At 44.9% G+C, this 19,238-nt stretch overlaps 2 protein-coding genes across 14 annotated transcripts in view; one reads left to right on the top strand and one right to left on the bottom strand.

Annotated features, from left to right (window-relative positions):
- smap1 (small ArfGAP 1) overlaps positions 1-1,901 on the top strand; it is a 62,115-nt gene extending 60,214 nt beyond the window's left edge. For all 13 annotated transcript variants that reach the window (XM_036984638.1, XM_036984629.1, XM_036984626.1 and 10 more), the window contains one exon: positions 336-1,901. In XM_036984638.1, the coding sequence (XP_036840533.1) occupies positions 336-473 (138 nt within the window). In that variant the 3' untranslated portion in view covers positions 474-1,901. The remainder of the gene's footprint in view (positions 1-335) is intronic.
- A 1,688-nt stretch (positions 1,902-3,589) lies between these two features.
- The window catches only part of LOC110528701 (galactosylgalactosylxylosylprotein 3-beta-glucuronosyltransferase 2-like), a 31,718-nt gene continuing 16,069 nt past the window's right edge, over positions 3,590-19,238 (bottom strand). The window contains exons 2-4 of the mRNA XM_021610836.2: positions 9,891-10,035; positions 6,339-6,487; positions 3,590-4,061 (exon numbers count right to left, since the gene is read on the bottom strand). Coding sequence (XP_021466511.1) covers positions 3,975-4,061; positions 6,339-6,487; positions 9,891-10,035 — 381 coding nt within the window. The 3' untranslated portion in view covers positions 3,590-3,974. The remainder of the gene's footprint in view (positions 4,062-6,338; positions 6,488-9,890; positions 10,036-19,238) is intronic.

The raw sequence follows: 19,238 nt of genomic DNA, 5'->3' as shown, positions 1-19,238 counted from the left end.
CTCATACATTTCCAGTCATCTGATAGCGGACCCATTTCCAGTCATTGCGCTAATGCTAATTAGCATTGGCTCACGGAGCTACCTCTAAATGACTTCATACTGGACACAGAGACATAAAAATGGTATCCACAAGGCCATCGAACTCTGGGGAAAGTAGATAAAGGGCCTCGTTATCAAACTCCCAAAGTATCCCTTTAAGCTGGTTGTTGCTGTCATTCTAGAATTGTCTAAATGGTTTGTCCAACCCTCTTAACGGTCTCTATTTTCTCTGCCCCTCCCTCCTCTCTTTCTCTGCCTCTCTCACACACCATGTCTCTATCTCTTATCTCTCTCAGATGACCCAGCAGATATCGGGCATCGCCATGAGTGGTGGTGTGGCAGCGCCACCCGGCTTTGTTCAACCAGGTGCTCCCATGGGTGGGGGGGTGGGTCCTCCCTCGGGCCAGACCCTCAGTACCCAGCTGTGGAAGTGAGGGAGGGGAGGGGGGAGAGTGGGAGAGGGAGGCAGAACAACCATGTCACCCCAAATCTCCTCCTCTACCCTCACTCACCAACTGCAAAACAGGAAACGACGCACATGGGGCAATCTATGGACTGCTCCACTGTTCTCCCTCCTCCCCGTTTATGATTCCTTTAGAGACCCCTCTCTCCCTCTGTGTGCTGCGGGGGTGGAGTCTGGGGTGAAAACAGACTGGCAGCTGTGTGTTCATTTCTTTACTTGGGACTTTTACTTTCTTATTCTTTTGACTTTTTTTCTTTTGTTTAAAAAAAAAAACATATTGGCGAAAGAGAAAAGCTGCTGGACCAATAATACAAGCGTCTAATAATAATAATAATATATCATTACCAGAACCGATAGTGAGTAAATAGATATTTAAATGGAGAGATATGGATAACATGTTGGTGACCCATCAATATCATGTGTGTATATTATATTGTACTCCCCTCTGGGCATTCAGAGCTCCTGTAGCAAGACATTGTATGATCCAGTACTGTATTACTGTATGTGTGTGAGATATAGACCCCCCCCCCCAGTGAGGTTGTGTTCTACCATCTTACTGTGGTGTTTTGTTGTGTGCAGAACAAGAAGATGCACAGTTCTGTCTGATTGACACTACAAAGCCAAGCTGTACTGGGCTTGGCCTGGTTACGCATCCACCATAGTTGCTGGAAATGACAGTGAAAAGACTATATCTGAGCCAGCACAGTATGGTTCGTGGTGGCCATTTAGTGTGAATAGGGCATTAGTTTGAGGCAAATAAACCTGGACGACAGTCGGTGGGGCTGGGAGCTTACGTGGAGGGGGAGGGGACCAGAATACGAGAGGAAAGAGATGATGCCAGTGATGACATAACGCTCCAGATGATTCAGGAAGTGTGTTGACATTGGGAGCCTAATGGAGCTGTCAGGGATTGGAACAGTTGGCTTAACATCACGTTTGCTTACTTCCCGGCCTCTATGATGACATAATCTCTGTCTAATCCTGCTTTATGTCAATTTATAGATTATATAGTGGGGAAAGAAGGTGAAGAAATACTGCAGGGGGAAATAGGTGGTGCACTAGGAATCAACAAACAATAGATCAAACACAGACATTCTGTGTGTAGTTCTAAGTTGGAGATGCTATCCACATACAGGGTCCCTGCCATGTAATAACAAGAGAACACACACTCAAGAGAATTCATACACACAGCTTGTCCTCCAGGTTTATTTCTAGTGGTGTTTACATTTTCTGGTGCCTAGTACAGAGAGAAATGTTATTTCCGTGCATTAAACAGTGAATAGCCATGAACTATTGTGACCATTTTTGTCCAATGACTCTTTTATTGTAAAGTTGTTTTTTCTTTTCTTTTTCCTGCTTTTACAAGAGGGTCATTTGGAATAAAAGTTGTACTCCTGGAGTTTGTCTCTGTGGTCCAGTGTGTCACAGACCCACAGACACTTGAGAAGGAGAAAACCAACCGGAATGTTAGCCGTCCGTAGCAGGTTGGCCGCTGACCACAGACCATCGGAAGAGATTTTCTGTTCCTTTCCCGACGATTGTGCATGTCGAATGGCCATCGTTAGTCGACACCCAGCTGGTGATCTACTAATCACGGCCCATGTTCTTCACATATTGTTCAGTTTCATACTCGTTGATCTGGTACACACACAAACTCAGCAAAAAAATAAATCCTCTCACTGTCAACTGTGTTTATTTTCAGCAAACTTAACATGTGTAAATATTTGTATGAACATAAGATTCAACAACTGAGACATAAACTGAACAAGTTCCACAGACATGTGACTGACAAAAATGGAATAATGTGTTCCTGAACAAAGGGAGGGGGGGTCAAAAGTAACAGTCAGTATCTGGTGTGGCCACCAGCTGCATTAAGTACTGCAGTGCATCTCCTCCTCATGGACTGCACCAGATTTGCCAGTTCTTGCTGTGAGATGTTACCCCACTCTTCCACCAAGGCACCTGCAAGTTCCCGGACATTTCTGGGGGGAATAGCCCTCATCCTAGGATCAAACAGGTCCCAGACGTGCTCAATGGGCTTGAGATCCGGGCTCTTCGCTGGCCATGGCAGAACACTGACATTCCTGTCTTGCAGGAAATGACGCACAGAACAAGCAGTATGGCTGGTGGCATTGTCATGCTGGAGGGTCATGTCAGGATGAGCCTGCAGGAAGAGTACCACATGAGGGGGAGGATGTCTTCCCTGTAATGCACAGCATTGAGATTGCAACAAGCTCAGTCCGATGATGCTGTGACACACCGCCCCAGACCATAACGGACTCTCCACCTCCAAATTGCTCCAGAGTACAGGCCTCGGTGTAAAGCTCATTCCTTCGATAATAAACGCGAATCCGACCATCACCCCTGGTGAGACAAAACCACGACTCGTCTGTGAAGAGCACTTTTTGCCAGTCCTGTCTGGTCCAGCGACGGTGGGTTTGTGCCCATAGGCGACGTTGTTGCCGGTGATGTCTGGTGAGGACCTGCTTTACAACAGGCATACAGCCCTCAGTCCAGCCCCTCTCAGCCTATTGCGGACAGTCTGAGCACTGATGGAGGGATTGTGCATTCCTGGTGTTACTCTGGCAGTTGTTGTTGCCATCCTGTACCTGTCCCGCAGGTGTGATGTTCGGATGTACCCGATCCTGTGCAGGTGTTGTTACACGTGGTCTGCCACTGCGAGGACGTTCAGCTGTCTGTCCTGTCTCCCTGTAGCTCTGTCTTCAGCATCTCACAGTGCGGACATTGCAATTTATTGCCCTGGCCACATCTGCAGTCCTCATGCCTCCTTGCACCATGCCGTTCACGCAGATGAGCAGGGATCCTGGGCATCTTTCTTTTGGTGTTTTTCAGAGTCAGTAGAAAGGCCTCTTTAGTGTCCTAAGTTTTCATAACTGTGGCCTTAATTGCCTACCGTCTATAAGCTGTTAGTGTCTTAACGACCGTTCCACAGGTGCATGTTCATTAATTGTTTATGGTTCATTGAACAAGCATGGGACAGTGTTTAAACCCTACAATGAATATCTGTGAAGTTATTTGGATTTTTACTAATTATCTTTGAAAGACAGGGTCCTGAAAAAGGAATGATTTTTTTTATTTTGTTTTTTTTGCTGAGTTTACATACACACATACATGTAGACAGACAGACGGTCTTGTTTAGCTTGCATACTTCATAGGAATCACTTTTTATAAGGGACTGGGCCACATTGCAGTATGAGAGCAGAGTCCCCTGGGAAAGCAATGGTCACCCCAGTGCATTATGGTCCCCTTTGAGGTCCGGAATCTCATTGAGCCATTCACAACATTCAGGCAGCAGTTCCCATCCGTGCAATTGGTCCAAAGTCCTGTCCATCATAGTGTAATCCATATCAAGGTTATGGTCAAGCAAGGTGATGTCAGTAGTGTAGTTCAAGAAATTAGTCAGTCTGTCTGACCAATGGGCTTGCTTATTCCTCCTTGGTTATCCCACCCCTTAGACTTCGATAACCACACTGTCCTGTCGATGTCTGGGCTCGTTGCCCAGATTCACCTTCTCTGTACGAGTGTGCCACACCAACACCTGAGAGAGGGGGCGAGAGGGTTAGTGTGTGTGTGTTCTCTGATGAGCACACACCAGATAGATGCATAACTTCCACTATATCACTGAGCCAACTATATGAAATGGAATGGTGCCTTTGTTAAAATATTCAAGAAAAAGCTCTTTGTGACAGAAAGGGAGGGAGTGGATCAGACCGAATAGACTTCTACCTTTTACTGTAGTACATGGAAAGTGCCTCACTTCTATTTCCAACCCAGTAATTTGTGTTCACACACATACACAGTGATGGATGGTTGGTGTGCAGTGCCATCCATTCCCGGCTCCACTCAGGTGGAACATGTCCTTTCCTGCACACGGGGCTGATAATTGGGCCGTTTTGCATATCTAACGAGACAAATGCTGCAGCCAGCGAAGCAGGCATAGGTTTGTGTTTCATTCTATTGTTCCTTTCCTAAATCCCTTCCCTCTTATTTCACCTCTTCTCCTCTCATTCTCTCAGAAAATTCTACAATATTCTAGTCTGGTCTGTTGTGCGGATTTGAGGTAGAACCCATCTGTAATAAAATGGGAACAGTTGAGGTAGAATCTAGTTAGAACCCATCTGTAATAAAATGGGAGGGTGAGGTAGAATCTAGGTAGAACCCATCTGTAATAAAATGCGAGGTTGAGGTAGAATCTAATTAGAACCCATCTGTAAAAAAATGTGAGGTTGAGGTAGAATCTAGTTAGAACCCATCTGTAATAAAATGGAAGAGGTTGAGGGAGATTTGGGGGGGGGTTAAAGGCAGTCCAATCTCTATTGGCACCGAAAGTGCTGAGTTGGCAGAGTGTGCAGAGCACCCTGTGCCAGTGTGTCTAGTAGTTAAAAGACAGTCTGACTCCATGGCAGTAAATTTCCTGTCTGCTCTCTCTCTCTCCTTCCAAATTGGATTCTCCTTTGTCTGTCTAAAATATTTTCTCATCTTTCTCTCTCCTGCCTAATGTTCTTCCCTATCTCTGTCTATTTCTTTCTCTCCTCTGTCTTGTTCCACCTCTCCTTTAACCCTCCCTTCTTCCTTCTCATCTCTTGTCTCTCTACTCACTCCAAGTTTTTAGCAGTTTGAGCATTTGTTTTTCCAAGGTTGAAGTTAGATAAGTTTTGTATTTCCTCCCTAATGCTTAAAGGAGCAATCCGCAGTTGCTACATCTATTTGGACTTGAAAAATGAATGACATCACATTGGGCAAAAACTGGTTGAATCAACGTTGTCTCCTCATCATTTCAACCCAAACAAAGAAATGTGATGTTGTTGACTCAACGTGGAAAACTGATTGGATTTGCATAAATGAATAACGTAACGGCATTTGGTCTTTCTTTTTTTTTACCCAGCTTTTAACCTAAATCCAATGATATGGTGACATTTGTTGTTGATTCCACATTGAATTCACGTTAGTGGACAACTCAACCAAATGTGAATCAAAACTAGATTCTGAACTGAGGTCTGTGCCCAGTGGTATTTACCCATTGATCCTTGAAGAATATAACTTAGAAATGCTCCATGAGCTTAGTTCAACTGTCACACCCCATCATAACCCAGAATGTAAGCTTGTTTTACTCCAATGTTTGTAAACAAAGTACATATAGTCTCAAAAAAATGGCTAAAACTATCAATGTTATATTATGCTTCGTTAGCTGTGTCTATGAGTTTGAGAGTAGTTCCATTTCTCCAGCCCTCTACCTCAGCTTTTTACTGAAACAGGGGTGGGGAAAACACTTTGTTATTGTTTCAATTGAGAATTTCCCCTTTTAAGGTTAGCATGTGGGGCAGGTAAGCTGACCCTAGATCTGTGCCTAAAGGCAACTTTTACCTGGGGTCCAGTTCAACGTTTTCTACGTTGCATGATGGTTTGTACAAAATGACACGTTTCCCCAAAACGGAGCGCACCGTTCTGTGGTACTGCAGTGCTGGGCTGTTATTGGTGATGATGTCACGTACTGCTGGCGATATGACCGTGGTGGGTGATAATTGATGATGTCACATCCTGCTAATGGTATGTATTAATATCAGCCTGCAGTGGCCCCATTAAACTAATGGGCTGATAATGATGATGACTAACAGTGTCATGAGCTGTACAAGAGAGGAGGGAGGTAGCTTAACTGATGAAGAGAGGACACACAGATGCTATATTAGGAGATGGTGCTTCATCACAAACAAACAAAAAAAATCTCACTGTCATGCCAACTTGTTGTTTTGACCAATTAGCAAGTCTTTGGGGTCTGATATGGGGTTAGAGGTTGCCACAATGATGGGCTACTCACCCTAGTGCAGTTGTTGGCTTTGGGCTCCAGCTCCCCCACCTTGGTGATCTGTTTCAGGAAGTCAGACTCCTGCATACCAGGCTGGGAACCCCTACGCTTGAACAACGCCCGTGGGTTTCCCAGGACCACTTGGAGGTTCACTGCAAAACCTGGAGAAAAGGAAGCGGAAGAGGTTCATATGCCTGGTCAGATGATTATGTCTCACACATCACATGTCAATCTTGGGATCAATTAATTCCTTGCTTTATTAATCATCCTGGAAGTAACTACATACAGATCATTGATGACCTCGAACTATGGTGCAACTGACCGGAGATCAGATATATCTCAACTGTGCGGCAGAGTGTGTGCACGTGGGTGTGTGTGTGTGTTTGCTGTTCATGACTATGCATTGAGAATGCCAGACAGTATCACAGGAAGATCCCACTACAGTATATCATATTACTCTCCTTATCTCAGTTACAATATATGCAATACCACTGGGTATGGGGTGTGCTGGTGGCTGCATGGAATAGCATATTACGTTTACTCGCCCCTCCACGTTCCTAGCACTCTGTTTTCTAGGCCATAACTCTACTCTCATGGGTATCCTTCCACTCCACTGAGAGATTGTGAGGTTGTGTGTGTGTGCCAGTGTGTGTTGTGTATTTCCTGCATTTGGAGTCAAAGAAGGTCGCCAGTTTAACACACACACATACACACAGTGTGTCTGAGTTAGTCCACTGAGATCTTCCTATTGGGTCAGTCCTATCAGGCATATTACTGAGCAGTGAGTGATACTGCAGTGAAAGCCCAGAAGCTGTACCCCAGGTATGATAGATAGGTATGAAAGCAATTATAAGATAGACATCTCTTAACCTGCAGCTAAGGTGGTATGAAGATTAGTGCATCTGTTAGCAATGCCTGTCTGTCAGTGCAGTTTCTGTCTCAATAGTTTCATCCAGCTTCCTTCCCTGGCTTCTTTTCCTTGTCCCTTTCTTTATGGTTCTGTTTCTATGTACTGTATGTACTGTACATGTTAGAAACTATACAAAAAACTCCCGTTCATCTTATATCGCGCAAATGAACAGCAAACCTGGTTTCTAAAACAAACGACAAACGCCTCTCCCCCATGTGACCTACTTGTTGTGTGTATGTACAGGAGGTTGGTGGCATCTTAATTGGGGAGGATGGGTTCGTGGTAATGACTGGAGTGGAATGGTATCCAATACATTAAACACATGGTTTCCAGGTGTTTGATGCCATTCCATTTACTCTGTTCCAGCCATTATTATGAGTCATCCCCCCCCACTTACTCGCTGTGGTGTAAACACTAAACACTTTCATGTTGCTCTCTCAAAATCCTCTTCAGGTGAGAGCTCCACTCCAAGACAATGACGGACAGGGCTTTGCGTGTTGGCGCATGTGTGTGGGACGAGATATACAGAACTGTGTGTGCGTGTGCTTGCAAGTGTGTGTGCGTGCGTGCGTCTCTGGCCCAATTGTGGCCCAGTAAATGAGATAGAGCAGCGTTGGGACGGATTAATTGGCCAACTTGGCTGCTAACAATAGCCTCCAATACCACAATACAAGTTATTAAGGTAAAAGCTGCAATTTACACACTGCTCAACATTGCCCATTGTACAGCAGATGAATAGTGATTAAAGGGGGTTTTTGTGGGCAAAAAAAATTATTGATTGCAAGTTCTGTGGTGAATATAATATATGTACACTACCGTTCAAATGTTTGGGGTCACTTAGAAATGTCCTCGTTTTTTTAAAGAAAAGCTAATTTTTTGTTCATTAAAATAGAATCAAATTGATCAGAAATACGGTGTAGACATTTTTATAGAATATCTACATAGGCGTACAGAGGACCATTATCAGCAAACATTACTCCTGTGTTCCAATTTGCACGTTGTGTTAGCTAATCCAAGTTTATCATTTTAAACGGCTAATTAATCATTAGAAAACCCTTTTGCAATTATGGTTGCACAGCTGAAAACCGTTGTCCTGATTAAACAAGCAATAAAACTGGCTTTCTTTAGACTAGTTGAGTATCTGGAGCATCAGCATTTGTGGGTTCGATTACAGGCTCAAAATGGCCAGAAACAAAGTACTTTCTTCTGAAACTCGTCAGTCTATTCTTGTTCTGAGAAATGAAGGCTATTCCATGCGAGAAATGACCAAGAAACTGAAGATCTTGTACAACGCTGTGTACTACTCCCTTCACAGAACAGAGCAAACTGGCTGTAACCAGAAAAGAAAGAGGAGTGGGAGGCCCCGGTGCACAACTGAGCAAGAGGACAAATATATTAGTGTCTAGTTTGAGAAACAGATGCCTCACAAGTCCTCAACTGGCAGCTTCATTAAATAGTACCCGCAAAACACCAGTGTCGACGTCAACAGTGAAGAGGTGACTCCAGGATGCTGGCCTTCTAGGCAGAGCACAGACACTGGACAAAGGAACTAGAAGGTCAGCATCCCGGACTCGCCTCTTAACTGTTGACGTTGAGAAGTGATGGTTGCTGATAATGGGCCTCTGTACGCCTATGTAAATATTCCATCAAAAATATGCCCTTTCCAGCTACAATAGTCATTTACAACATTAACAATGTCTACATTGTATTTCTGATCAATTTGTTGTTCTTTAATGGAGTGAAATGGAGTGAAATGCAGTGAAATGTATTTTTTACAGGGTCAGTCATAGTAATACTGGAGCAAATTGGGGTAAGTGCCTTGCTCATGGGCACATCAACAGATATTTCACCTTGTCTGCTCAGGTATTCAAACCAGCGACCTTTCGGTTACTGGCCCATCTTTGTAACCGATAGGCTACCTATCGCCATTTAGCAGGCACTTTTGTCCAAAGCGACTTAATAATGCGTCCATATATTTTCATATGGGTGACCCCAGCAGGAATTTGACCCATGAACCTTAGCATTGCAAGAGCCATGCTCTACCAACTGAAACACACAGAAAGATAAGAAAGGCTAGGGGAGATAGGGAGAGTAGAGGAAAGCACAGGAGAAAAGGGAAAAGGTTGATAAGGGGAGATGTAGAACAGGAGGAGAGTAGATAAGGATAGGAGTAGGCTCTTCTGTTACAATGTCTTAATTGTCTGTGTGTGTGTGTGTTTGCAAGCACAGAGTATGGGTAAAATGTGTGTTCATCGCATGTCTGGCTGTGTCCCTTTATTTGCACGCTTGAGTGTTAGTGTGTGGTTAGTGGAACCATTAATGCAGGAGGGACCACTAGATGGGTTTGTTATGGACAGAGCAGAGCAGAGAAAGAGGGACAGAGAGAGGAGAAAGGGAGAGAGAGGGAGAGAGAGAAGGCTGAAGTGGTGAGCAGCATCCCACTTTACTTTTAGATGTGCTTACAGCCGAGAAGCACCGTTCCCTGACACACCCTTTTAGAGACAGACCGAGAACAGTCTCCAACTCCTCACCCCAAACACAAGAGCCCATTAATAGTGTGAAGCAGTTTACAACACCATGTTGGGCTGCATTCCAGATTTTTTAAAAACACTGGGGTCTGTTCCTCTGCCCTAGATGATTAGATGTGCTCTTACCTGCCATGTCGATGGCGAAGGGGCGGTCGGGCCTCCAGCCAGTGTACCAGCCCACCACTTTGCCCTTATCCACTATGGGGCGCTCGTACCTCCGCCCACTGACCAGCCCCACCGGCCACACTGACACACCCCGCGTCGAACGCATCTAGAGAAACAGAGTGGGAGAGAGAGTTAGACACACAAACACACAGAAGCCCCATAGGCCACACAGACATGCACTTTGATCCGAAAACAGGAGAGGTCAAAGCAATAGGATTCTTGGTGTGAATTAGCTCCAGGCCTTTCCAGCTCATTCATATCAGTGTAGATAGAGGATAGCAGACAAGGAGGCCGTTTTAGACTTTTGAGATGAACTGTCTGTGTCCATATGTAGATCCGCCGCCCTCCCCAAATCAAGCTGTGAAGTAGATCAACAACCACATTTATTTGGTGGCAAACGTCAGGTGAAATATCTGAAGAAATCTGATAAGGCAGAAATCATCATGGCTAGACTCCATGCTTCACTGGATCCTACACTAAATGAAATAGCAGAGTAGAGTAGGGCCCGGGTACATTTTCACCGTGAATTAGTTACAAACAGCCGGCAGCAGGGTAGAGCCAGACTGTTTGTGTGTAAGTGTGTAAATTGCGTTTAGCCTTGGAGTGTGGAACACGTGTGTGTGTGTGTATACAGTTACTATGTGTGTGTGTATATATGCTTGCTTGTGTGTGTGTGTGTGTGTGTGTGTGTGTGTGTGTGTGTGTGTGTGTGCATGCATTCATTTGTTTGTTTGATGGTGTGTTGTGTAACATTTCATACTTCATCTCCAGTATAGATTTCCATTCTAGTGTTGTTCTCCTTTCAGAACCTCAAACCACCTGGAGGAAGTCACTCCAAACATACAAGACAGTATTGGATTACAGAGCGACAATGTCGCCGTGTGATTCTTCACACAAACGGTCAAGCCAGGGCCTAGATCTCCTCTCTACCTCCCAGCTCTCAACAGAGTGATGGGAAGGCTCTCTCTCTCTCCCTTTCTCTCTCTCTCCCCCCCTTTACCCATGCACACGGCTTAGATGTCTTCTCTTCAAATGCTGTACCCCTTGAGCTTGTGCGATGCTAAAACCCTTCCCCACCTTTCTGTTTCCTCCAGTTTTTTTTTTTTCAAAGGCTACTGGTCGAGTCTATCAAAACAGAGATGAAAAGAGAGTGAATGTCCGCTCACTCACTGTTTACTGTTCCCGTGTGTGATCTTCCATTTAGCCTTATGGTACAGCATCGTTTCCAGCCTTAATGGTCTTTGATGGGGTTTTAACCAGAGTAGCCTGATGAAGACTGTTGTGGAGGAATCAAATAGATTACACTGGGTAGCAGCAAAAAATGAGTTGACATTAATTTGGTTCTAATTATGTTTCGTCCAGATCCTGACCCTTGTTTGGACATGCATAATTCCTCAAATGAATGGAGACTTAGGGATGGAGCAGTTGTTTAAAAGACATCCTATGCTTCCAATGTATTCTTAATTACAAAGTACCCCCATAGTACTCATATAGTCCTACCCACTACACACTCCAAGATCGGAGATGATTGCTATCCGATCACACACAGATCAGTGATTAAAAAAAAGGAAGGGAGGAAAGAAGGACAAATGTTCAATTGGACCAGGGCCTCAGAGAAAAAGCAAAGGCAGACCTGGGAACTGTAAAGATTGATTTAAAGCTCCAGCCTCTGCAGGCATGGACCCAGACTGTCAAAACCAACATCAACCGTATAATACCTGTGCTAGAGAAATAGTCAATACCCTTCAGAAAGAATTCACTCTGCAGAGAATTCTAGCTCTAAAAATAGACCAAAAAAGAATTGCTTTGTGACCTATAACCTCTACTGGCTCTATGCTGGCGTTTTGGGACATCGAGGAAACCAGATCCCATTATTGACATACATTGGATTTTGACACAGTAGATGGGTTCCTGGTCTCTATCTGAAATGGAGGTATACTTTCCACATAGCGGCATTGTCTGACTGAGTGGTACAGAAAAAAGTCATACCTTAAAGGATAATCAAATCAAATCACATTTTATTTGTCATATACACATATTTAGCAGATGTTATTGCGGGTGTAGTGAAATGCTTGTGTTTCTAGCTCCAACAGTGCAGTAGTATCTAACAATTCACAACAATACACACAAATCTACAAGTAAAATAATGGAATTAAGAAATATATACATTTTAGGACAAGCAATGTCGGAGTGGCATTGACTAGAATACAGTAAAATACAGTATGTAAACATTATTAAAGTGGCCAGTGATTCCATGTCTATGTACAGTACATAGGGCAGCAGCCTCTAATGTGCAGGGTTAGGTAACCAAGTGGTAGCCAGCTAGTGACTAAGTTCAGGGCAGGATACTGGGTGGAGGCCGGCTAGTGATGGCTATTTAACAGTCTGATGGCCTTGAGATTTTCATTACCTAGGTCCCAGCTTTGATGCACCTGTACTGACCTCACCTTCTGGATGATAGCGGGGTAAACAGGCTGTGGCTCGGGGGGTTGATGTCTTTGATGGTCCTTTTGGCCTTCCTGTGACATCGGGTGCTGTAGGTGTCCTGGAAGGCAGGCAGTGTGTCCCTGGTGATGCGTTGGGCAGACCGCACCACCCTCTGGAGAGCCCTGCGGTTGCGGACTGTGCAGTTGCTGTACCGGGCATTGATACAGACTGACAGGATGCTCTCAGTGGTGCATCTGTAAAACTTTGTGAGGGTCTTAGGGGCAAAGACTCATTTATTCAGCCTCCTGAGGTTGAAGAGACGCTGTTGCACCTTCTCTACCACACTGTCTGTGCGGGTGGACCATTTCAGATTGTCAGTGATGTGTATGCCGAGGAACTTTTCACCTTCTCCACTGCGGTCCCATTGATGTGGATGGGGGCGTGCTTCCTCTACTGTCTCCTGAAGTCTACGATCAGCTCCTTAGTTGTGTTGACGTTGAGGGAGAGGTTATTTTCCTGGCACCACTCTGCCAGGGCCCTTACCTCCTTCCTGTAGGCTGTCTCATCCTTTTTGGTAATCAGGCCTACTACTGCTGTGTCGTCTGCAAACTTGATGATTGAGTGAGTGCAGGAGGGGGCTGAGCACACACCCTTGTGGGGGCCCTGTGTTGAGGGTCAGCATAGTGGAGGTGTTGTTTCCTACCTTCACCATCTGGGGGCGGCCCATCAGGAAGTCCAGGACCCAGTTGCACAGGGCGGGGTTCAGACCCAGGGCCCCGAGCTTAATGATGAGCTTGGAGGGTACTATGGTGTTGAAGGCTGAGCTGTAGTCAATGAACTGCATTCTTACATAGGTATTCCTCTTGCCCAGATGGGAAAGGGCAGTGTGCAGTGTGATGTCAATTACATCGTCTGTGGATTTCGGAGTGAACTTTTGACCAGGGGAATAGGAGATTACGTTAGGTTACCATTTAAGATGTCATCTATCAAATTTTGAGCCACTGTCATCTATCTAACATTGAGCTGCAACATAGTCAGTGAATGTCTAGGCTGCTTTTGTTTACTCCATATTAACGGAGGTGATATGTAAATTGTATGCATATACAATGGGATTTTTAATGATACAGTATAAATCCATTATAAATGTGTTTCTCTCCCAGAGAATAAGCTGTCATTTAATTGTGTGCTCATACACTCTTTCCTTGGTGCGATTTTAATCAATCCTTCTCCATGTGTCATTAATATGCATAGCGGGGGCTATGAAAGAGAGAGAGGGAGAAAAAAAATGATAAATTAAATTAGAGGAGAGAAAATGAGGAGGTTATGAAATGGTGATGCAATGATACATGGTGTGTGCGCGGGTTGGTGTAAGTGGTTGGGGGTGAGTTTGCTGTGTCTGAAAGAATGATGAAGTGTGTGTGTTTGTGTGTGGGTGTGTGTGTGTTTGTGCTCTAAGGGCATCGTTTCTGTCTCCATCCTTCTAAGCAGCAGGGCGGGGGGTGGGTTCAGGGTTGGAGGGTAGACAATGCCAGCATTTTGACAGACTCACGACTCACACTGCTCCTGAGGGTGGAGAAATAAATGAGGAGAGGGATGAGGAGGGAGGAATAGAGGAAGAGAGAGAAAGAGAGAGGGTAGTACATGAGAGGATGTGAGAGAAGAGAGAAGAGGGCACAAGGAAAGAGAGAAGAGAGAAGAGGATACAGGGAAAGAGAGAAGAGAGAAGAGGATACAGGGAAAGAGAGAAGAGAGAACTAGGACACAGGGAAAGAGAGAAGAGGGCACAGGGAAAGAGAGAAGAGAGAAGAGGACACAGGGAAAGAGAGAAGAGGACACAGGGAAAGAGAGAAGAGAGAAGAGGACACAGGGAAAGAGAGAAGTGGGAGAGGATGGAAAAGGAAAGTAGGGAGGAGATGAGAGAGGAACAGATCCAGAAATAAGGAAAAGAGAGAGGGAGAGTGGAGAGGAGACAGAGTGGGAGAATAGAAGGGGTGTGCCAGTGCAGTAATGAGTAACCAGAGCTAGTGGAAAATCAAGTGTCTGTTCTCACGCCCTGTTCTACGCTCTTCACCTCTCTCACACCTCCTCCTTCTTTCTCACCACCCTCTCTTCTTCACTACACTACCTTTTCTCTCTCCTTCCCCTTCATTCTCCCCCTCCTCCTCTCCACCACCTACTCAGACACAGCCAATTTCTATCTGTGGGATTCTCTCCTTTCTGCTTCAGTTCCCAGACAGAAAAAAACCCCTCTAGTATGTAATTATGATAATTGCTCACATGGGTTTGATGGAATTGGATTTCAGATTTTGCTCTTCCTCTCTTTCTTGCGGTTCCTTTGTTCCCTTTCTAGGGGCCTACTGAACACTATGGATCCACGGCCATTGATTGAATTTGTCCTGGTAATGTGTCAGTGTAGTTCAAGTCCAAGTATGTAGACCTATCTTAAGTATGTAGACCTAATTTAAGTATGTAGGCCTATCTTCCACACCAATTAATAGTCTGCCTATTTAAGAACATAGTTTCTACCCTTGTTGAGGTGGGAGAGACAAAATTGTGTTCAATTATTTTCTGTCACACCCTGATCTGTTTCACCTGTCTTTGTGATTGTCTCCACCCCCCTCCAGGTGTCGCCCATCTTCCCCATTATCCCCAGTGTATTTATACCTGTGTTCTCTGTTTGTCTGTTGCCAGTTTGTTTTGTCTCATCAAGCCTACCAGCGTTTTTCCCGTGCTCCTGTCTTTCTCTAGTTCCTGTTTTCTAGTTTTCACAGTTGTGACCATTCTTTCTGCTCTGACCCTGAGCCTGCCTGCCGTTCTGTACCTTGTCACACCACCCTGGATTACTGACCTCTGCCTGCCCTGAGCCTGCCTGCCGTTCTGAACCTTTCGGACTCTGCTCTAGACAACTGACCTCTGAGACAGTGTACAGGGAGGAGGTCAGAGACTTGGCAATGTGGTGCAAACACAGCAACCACTCCCTCAACCTCAATAAGACCAAGGAGCTGATCATGGACTACAGGAGAAAGAGGGGAGTGCACCCCCCCCCCCTCCCCCCATCCACATCGAGAGCTTCAAGTTCTTTGGTGTCTACATCACTAAGGACATAACACGGTCCACGCGCACCTACAGAGTCGTAAAGAGGGCATAACAGTGCCGCTTCCCCCTCAGGAGGCTGACAAGATTTGGTTCCTCAAAAAGTTCTACAGCTGCACCAATGAGAGCATCTTGACTGGCTGCATCACCGCTTGGTATGGCAAATGCACCGCCCTCGACAGCAAAGCGCTACAGAGGGTGGTGTGGACAGCCCAGTACATCACTGGGGCTGAGCTGCCTGCCATCCAGGACCTCTATATCAGGCAGTGTCAGAGGAAGGAGAACATAATTACCAAAGACTTTAGCCACCCAAGCCATAGACCAGGGATGAGTAACTCCAGTCCTCGGGGGCCTGATTGGTGTCACACTTTTGCCCCAGACCCAGGTAACACACCTGACTCCAATAATCAACTAACCATGATCTTCAGTTTAGAATGCAATTAGTTTAATCAGCTGTGTTAGATAGGGATGGGGAAAAGGTGTGAAACCAATCAGGCCCCCGAGGACTGGAGTTGCCCAGGCCTGCCGTAGAATGTTCAATCTGCTACCGTCCTGCAAACGATACCGGAGCATCAGCTCTCTGACCAACAGGCTCAGAGACAGCTTCTATGCCAATACTAGAAGACTGCTACATAGCCATCAAACTGTAAAATAGTTCAATAATGGTTACCTGGGGCCTCCCGGGTGGCGCAGTGGTTAAGGGCGCTGTACTGCAGCGCCAGCTGTGCCACCAGAGACTCTGGATTCGCGCCCAGGCTCTGTCGTAACCGGCCGCGACCGGGAGGTCCGTGGGGCGACGCACAATTGGCCCAGCGTCGTCCGGGTTAGGGAGGGTTTGGCCGGTAGGGAAATCCTTGTCTCATCGCGCACCAGCGACTCCTGTAGTGGGCCGGGCGCAGTGCGTGCTAACCAAGGCTGCCAGGTGCACAATGTTTCCTCCGACACATTGGTGCGGCTGGCTTCCGGGTTGGATGCGCAGTGTGTTAAGAAGCAGTGCGGCTTGGTTGGGTTGTGTATCGGAGGACGCATGACTTTCAACCTTCGTCTCTCCCGAGCCCGTACGGGAGTTGTAGCGATGAGACAAGATAGTAGCTACTAAAACAATTGGATACCATGAAATTGGGGAGGAAAAAGGGGTAAAAAATAAATAAAAAATATATTGGTTACCTGGACTATCTGCACTGATCTTATCTTGCACTGATTCTATGCACACTCACAAGACTATATACACACACTACACTAACACTCTCACACAAAACCCACACATATTCACATACACTACATACTGTACACAAACACACGCATGCCAACAACACACACACACACACACACATACACACTTCTACAATCAACATATGCTGCTGCTACTTTCTTTGAATTTTTTTTCTCCAAAATGGTTCTTCGGCTGTCCCCATAAGAGAACCATTTATAGTTCCAGGTAGAACCCTTTTTGGCTCCAGGTAAAACCCTTTTTGGGTTCCATGTAGAACCCTCTGTAGAAAGGTTTCTACATGGAACCCAAAAGGGTTCGACCTGCAACCAAGAAAAGGTTCTTCAAAGGGTTTTCCAATGGTGACAGGCGAAGAATCCTTTTAGGTTCTAGATACAGTAGCACCTATTTTTCTAAGAGTGTACGCTGTTCTTTATTTTACTCTTATTATTCTCTATTTTTATGACTAGTCATGTTACCCTGCCTTCATGTACATATCTACATCAAGTACCTCGTGCCCCTGCACATTGATCTGGTACTGGTACTCCCTGTATATAGCTCCGTTCTTTTAGTCCTCATGTTACTATTTGTCTTTTTTAACTCTGCATTGTTGGGAAGGGCTCGTGAGCAAACATTTCATGGTTAAGTCTACACCCGTTGTATTAGGCACATGTGATTTGAGGACTATAGGCCTGCATTTCCTTCAAGCCTTTGACTGAACAGCTTTATTCGACAAGCTGTCTGGTTGCAGTAATTTTAAGTCAGACCGATGCACATTTCTGACTGACGGACTGGCAGACTATGCTTACCCAAACACTTGGGAGCCATTCAGTATTGGCTACGGTGCTGCAGTTACGCTGTTACCACTAGCTCACGACTTCCCACTGCCCTGGAGCAAAATGCAAACTCACCCAGAGGCTATGATAGCTCACAGGGCATTAATGTGAAATATGCACGGTTCTGTTTGCTGACGCTCCATTCCGAGGCAGCAAAGCTGGTGGAATGTCTGGCACACATAATGAATTGTGCCGAGCCATGACCTGTTAATGCTTGATAACAGAGAAAACATCCAATAATTCTTTCTTTATGCGAAGCATTTCCAGCTGGTTTCCTCTCAAACTCAGACATAAGCGACCATTAGAATTTGCTGGTAGTTGACTTTAAAAAAAGATGTACCTCAACATAAAAACTATTTTCACATGACCCTCCCTTTGTACTGTAAAAAAAAATTGCACACCCTCCCCCCTCGTTAAATTGACTCTAAATAATAATGACGACCACACATAAAAATAACTGTTGCGACCCTGTGTTTATAAACATGGATATTGACTTTGCCACTTCAGCATGCATTTGTGGCACAGTCGATGCCAGGCAGGGCTACGGGCCAGAAGGCAGAGGGTTCGCCTACTACCACAGACGAGCTGACTCACTCTGCCTGTTTCATTACACAGCAATCAGAGCTGGCTGCACACAATGATCAGCTAGGGGGAAATCAGATTTCTATATTTTGATACTATATTTATAATTATATATAATATATGTAAATAGTTATCCAACAACAGGATTCTGTACCAATGCACCACACAACCAGTAAGTAAAGCATATACCGGCTTCGGGCACTTCAATGTCATGGTTTGCATTTTCAACATCACAATAAAACAGACTATGTATATCTTGACACACAGAAAATATATCCCTCCCTACCTTGCAGGTCTAGCCAGTATTGAAGGCTTGTCTTCACAATTTCCGAATATCATGAAACTTTTTTGGTGTTTTGTAACAGATGTCTCTTTCCATTCATCAAATGGCTGCTGCACAGTTTGGATGCTGCAATTAAATTTTGGACGAATGTGCACAGATAGCCTACAGGACATTTGAAGTAGCCTAATCAAATTAAAACATTGTGACAGGTTGTGTTTATGGAGTGTACACGGTTCTTTATTTTAGTCTTATTATTATCTATCCTTATGCCTAGTAACTTTACCCTGCCTTCATGTACATACAGGGTTAAAAATCCTACAATGTGATTTTCTGGATTTATTTTCTCATTTTGTCTGTCATAGTTGAAGTGTACCTATGATGAAAATTACAGGCCTCTCTCATCTTTTTAAGTCGGAGAACTTGCACAATTGGTGGCTGACTAAATATTTTTTTGCCCCACTTTATCTACCTCAAATAGAAGGCATATAAAGGTTACAGTTAAATGACAAATATTTTGGCTATATTGAAGTATTAGGTTCTAGGTGCGTGAGGAAGAGCCTTCCTGAATAACTGGGCCTGCTGGGAGCAAATGTGGCCACGTTATTATAGGACGACTTGGGAGAATGATGGTCTGCAACAGACAGAGCATCTCATTATCAGAAGTTAAAATACAGCCAGATTGGCCTGCTACTGTCCCTTTCTAGACCTTATAAACTGTTGAAAATAGACCCACAACTGATCCGAATGGAATGAAACATTCAAATCACAGGGCTTTTGCACCATTATTCAAAGGACATTTCCACTGCGGTTTCCAGCCTAGAGTAGAATGCTATACCCACTTGAAAACAGGTATTCATTGCATTGTGGTGTTGTAGGCT

Source organism: Oncorhynchus mykiss, chromosome 1 (assembly GCF_013265735.2).
Source record: "Oncorhynchus mykiss isolate Arlee chromosome 1, USDA_OmykA_1.1, whole genome shotgun sequence".
NCBI lineage: Eukaryota > Metazoa > Chordata > Actinopteri > Salmoniformes > Salmonidae > Oncorhynchus > Oncorhynchus mykiss.
The sequence above is the reverse complement of the archived record's forward strand: the minus strand, read 5'-3'. Positions and strand labels throughout refer to the sequence as shown.